Source organism: Crocuta crocuta, unplaced genomic scaffold (genome assembly GCF_008692635.1).
Source record: "Crocuta crocuta isolate KB4526 unplaced genomic scaffold, BGI_CrCroc_1.0 scaffold647, whole genome shotgun sequence".
Lineage (NCBI taxonomy): Eukaryota > Metazoa > Chordata > Mammalia > Carnivora > Hyaenidae > Crocuta > Crocuta crocuta.
Genome location: NW_027531286.1, coordinates 1,130,909 through 1,133,642, shown reverse-complemented (window position 1 = coordinate 1,133,642; position 2,734 = coordinate 1,130,909). Strand labels below are relative to the sequence as shown.

General features: G+C 59.7%; 1 protein-coding gene across 1 annotated transcript in view; it reads left to right on the top strand.

Annotated features, from left to right (window-relative positions):
• TMEM134 (transmembrane protein 134) overlaps positions 1-2,440 on the top strand; it is a 7,821-nt gene extending 5,381 nt beyond the window's left edge. The window contains exons 4-5 of the mRNA XM_077771452.1: positions 162-251; positions 398-2,440. Coding sequence (XP_077627578.1) covers positions 162-251; positions 398-632 — 325 coding nt within the window. The 3' untranslated portion in view covers positions 633-2,440. The remainder of the gene's footprint in view (positions 1-161; positions 252-397) is intronic.
• Positions 2,441-2,734: the final 294 nt, after the last annotated feature.

The window sequence follows — 2,734 nt, the reverse complement described above, 5'->3', positions numbered from 1 at the left end:
ATCTGGCCCCTACTTCCCTCCAGGTCATCTGTCCTGCAGGAATCCCTGGCTCGAATCCGCAGCCTTTTTCCATCCTCAGTCCCGCAAGCGTCCCCCACCACGGCATTATGACCCCTCCCTCCTCACTCCCCCGCCTCTCACTGGGCCCGCCTGGCTCGCAGGGACTCCAGCCGAACATCCATCCGCAGCTCCCAGTGGTCATTCAGCACCATAAGCAATAGCACCCAGCGCTCCTACCACGCCTGCTGCAGGTGAGACCCTGCCCTGCTTCGGCCACCTGCTGTCTGTGACCCAGGACGGGCAGCCCTGGCTTTCCCCGCTCAGTCCTCTGGGTGGGGACGGGCAGGGGTGGGCTGCTTGTCACTTCTCACGCCCGTCCTGCTCTCCTGCCACCCAGCTGGACTCAACACCCTCTGATCCAGAAGAACCGCCGGGTGGTGCTGGCCTCCTTCCTACTCTTGCTGCTGGGGCTGGGTGAGTGGCCCCGAGGGTCCCCCGCCTACCCCCATGAGGGCTCCGTCCTCCCTCTGCGTGGGCTCTGCACCCCCTCCTTGGTGCACCGAGCCTCCCTACACCCAGCCGGCTGCCATCACCCCACCCCCATTTTACAGGTGAGGAAACTGAGGCCATGAGGGGAGCAGGCCCCCTCTCCCGGCCACACAGCCAGGAAATCACACATAGTTGAAAGTGGACCCTGGTCCAGTGCTCCAGACTTTTCTGTTTTTAACTTAGCCGTTTAACCCATCAGGGAGCAAAAAAACAACAGCTACCATTTATTCTGTGTCTACTTTGAGCCGAGTGCAGGGTAACTTCTTTCCGGAGGTCACACAGCAAGTGAGAGGTAGGACCACGACCCGGAACCTGTAGAGAGACACGTGCATCCCTTCCCCGGAGCCCTGCCAGCCCAAGCCACAGGGACCTGTCACGTCCTCTTCTCTGGAGTCAGAGCTGATGAGGACCTCTCCCTGCCTCTCGCTGGGTACACCTAGTGCCCAGATGGGGAAACCGAAGACCAGAGCAGGCAGATCTCACAGCCAGATGTTTTCTGACTCCTTCTATGGGGCTGAGGAATCGGGATCCCCAGAAAAGGACCCAGGGTCGGGATCAAGAGGGGCTTGTAGGGACAGCCCAGCTGTGGCAGCTGCTGTCCATCCTCCAGCTCGGGGGTCAGAGTCCCCCCGAGGCGTCCTTGCCTCAGCCCTGAGTGTCTGTGTGCAGGGGCGGAGGGAGCCACCGACTTCTCCAGCACCCACTGCGAGCTGGACACTGGTCACAGCGGCCACCTGCCTTCTCCCATTTCATTCTCTCTCCCAGCACCCACAAGGGCAAGCATTACCATCCCAGTTCAGAAATAAGGACAGAGGCTCAGCCAGGTAAAGGGACTTGCTCAGACCTCAGCTGGGAAGTAGATGAGCTGGGATTTAAACCCACATCAGTGACATTACCAGGCTTCTAAAGGGTCTTTGTAGGACGCAGAAGGCACCTCCTCTGAGTGGGCAGGGCGCCCGGCCCTAAGCCAGGGTCGCGGGCAGTGTTTCAGCCCCCACCTCTCCCTTCTTGAGGTGCTCTGTACAGTCCAAGTCACCCAACAGTCCATGGTGGCCCCTCAGGCCTCCATGCTATATTGTCCCCGTTGCTGGAAAGCCCAGCTCCCCCGCCCCCATTCCATCCTCTGACTGGGGACCCAGGACCCTCTGGGTCTGAAAAGTTGACCCAGCCATGACTTCTCCAACACCCACTGTCCTCAGCCAAAGTCCACATCCCTCGTCGGGGGCTACAGGCCCTGCCAAACTCAAGCCCAGGCTCTTGCCTCTCCAGTCTTCCACTCTGGAAGCTCCTGGAAGGCCCGCCCCAAGTTCCCTCCAGATTCTAGGCCTTTGCCATGCTGCTTTCTCTGCCTGCGCCATGCAGGCAAAGCCTCGGGAGTCCGATTGCCGCCTCCTTCCACATGCAGCTCTCTGCGCCTCAGTTTCAGCTTCCGTGAAATGGGGATAATACCTGTTTCCTTGAGTCACGGTGACAGTAAAGCAGTGCAGGTAACGAGCTTAGTCCAGTGCCTGGCAGCACCTGGTAAGTGGTAACTAAATGTTAGCTGCTATTACTGTCACCACCCCTGCTCAGCTTCATTGCTACTGCCTCCAGGAAGCCCTCCTGGACCCCCCAGCCTCCCACGCTGCCTGCTCTGGCCCTCCCACACCCTGATCACTGGGGTTGTAGCTCGGAGTTCCTTGTTGGTTGCACCACGAAGGAAGGGCCATGAGGGCAGGGGCCTCATTTGACTTTCCCGGTGGGAGTCCCAGTACCAGGCACACAGCAGGTGTTGCATAAATATTTGTTGATTGACTAAAGGCCACACCAAGGAGCAGAGAAAAATCTCAGACTTTTCCCAGGTCCTGCCAGGTGCCCTGCTCTAAAAACACAGAGCTTGGTGAGCTTCCCAGGAGNGGTTTGCTCAGGAAGTTTGCCCACTACCCAGGCCTGGGAAAGTCGTCCCATGCCTGCTCGGTGCCTTAACTTATTCTCGGGCCCTGGGGCTGCTGCATTGGTGTTTTGTGCTAATAAAAGAATGTATTTCACTCCGGAAGAGACCACCGATCCTTTCCCACCAGCCCTGCCCGGTGCATCAGCCCGGCCGCAGCCCCGCCTGCAAAACCTGAGGGCAGCGCGGGCGGGAGCTGCAGGCCCCGGGCCCGGCCGTCTCCCCGTGGCACCCGCGACAGTCCTGAGGCTGTAA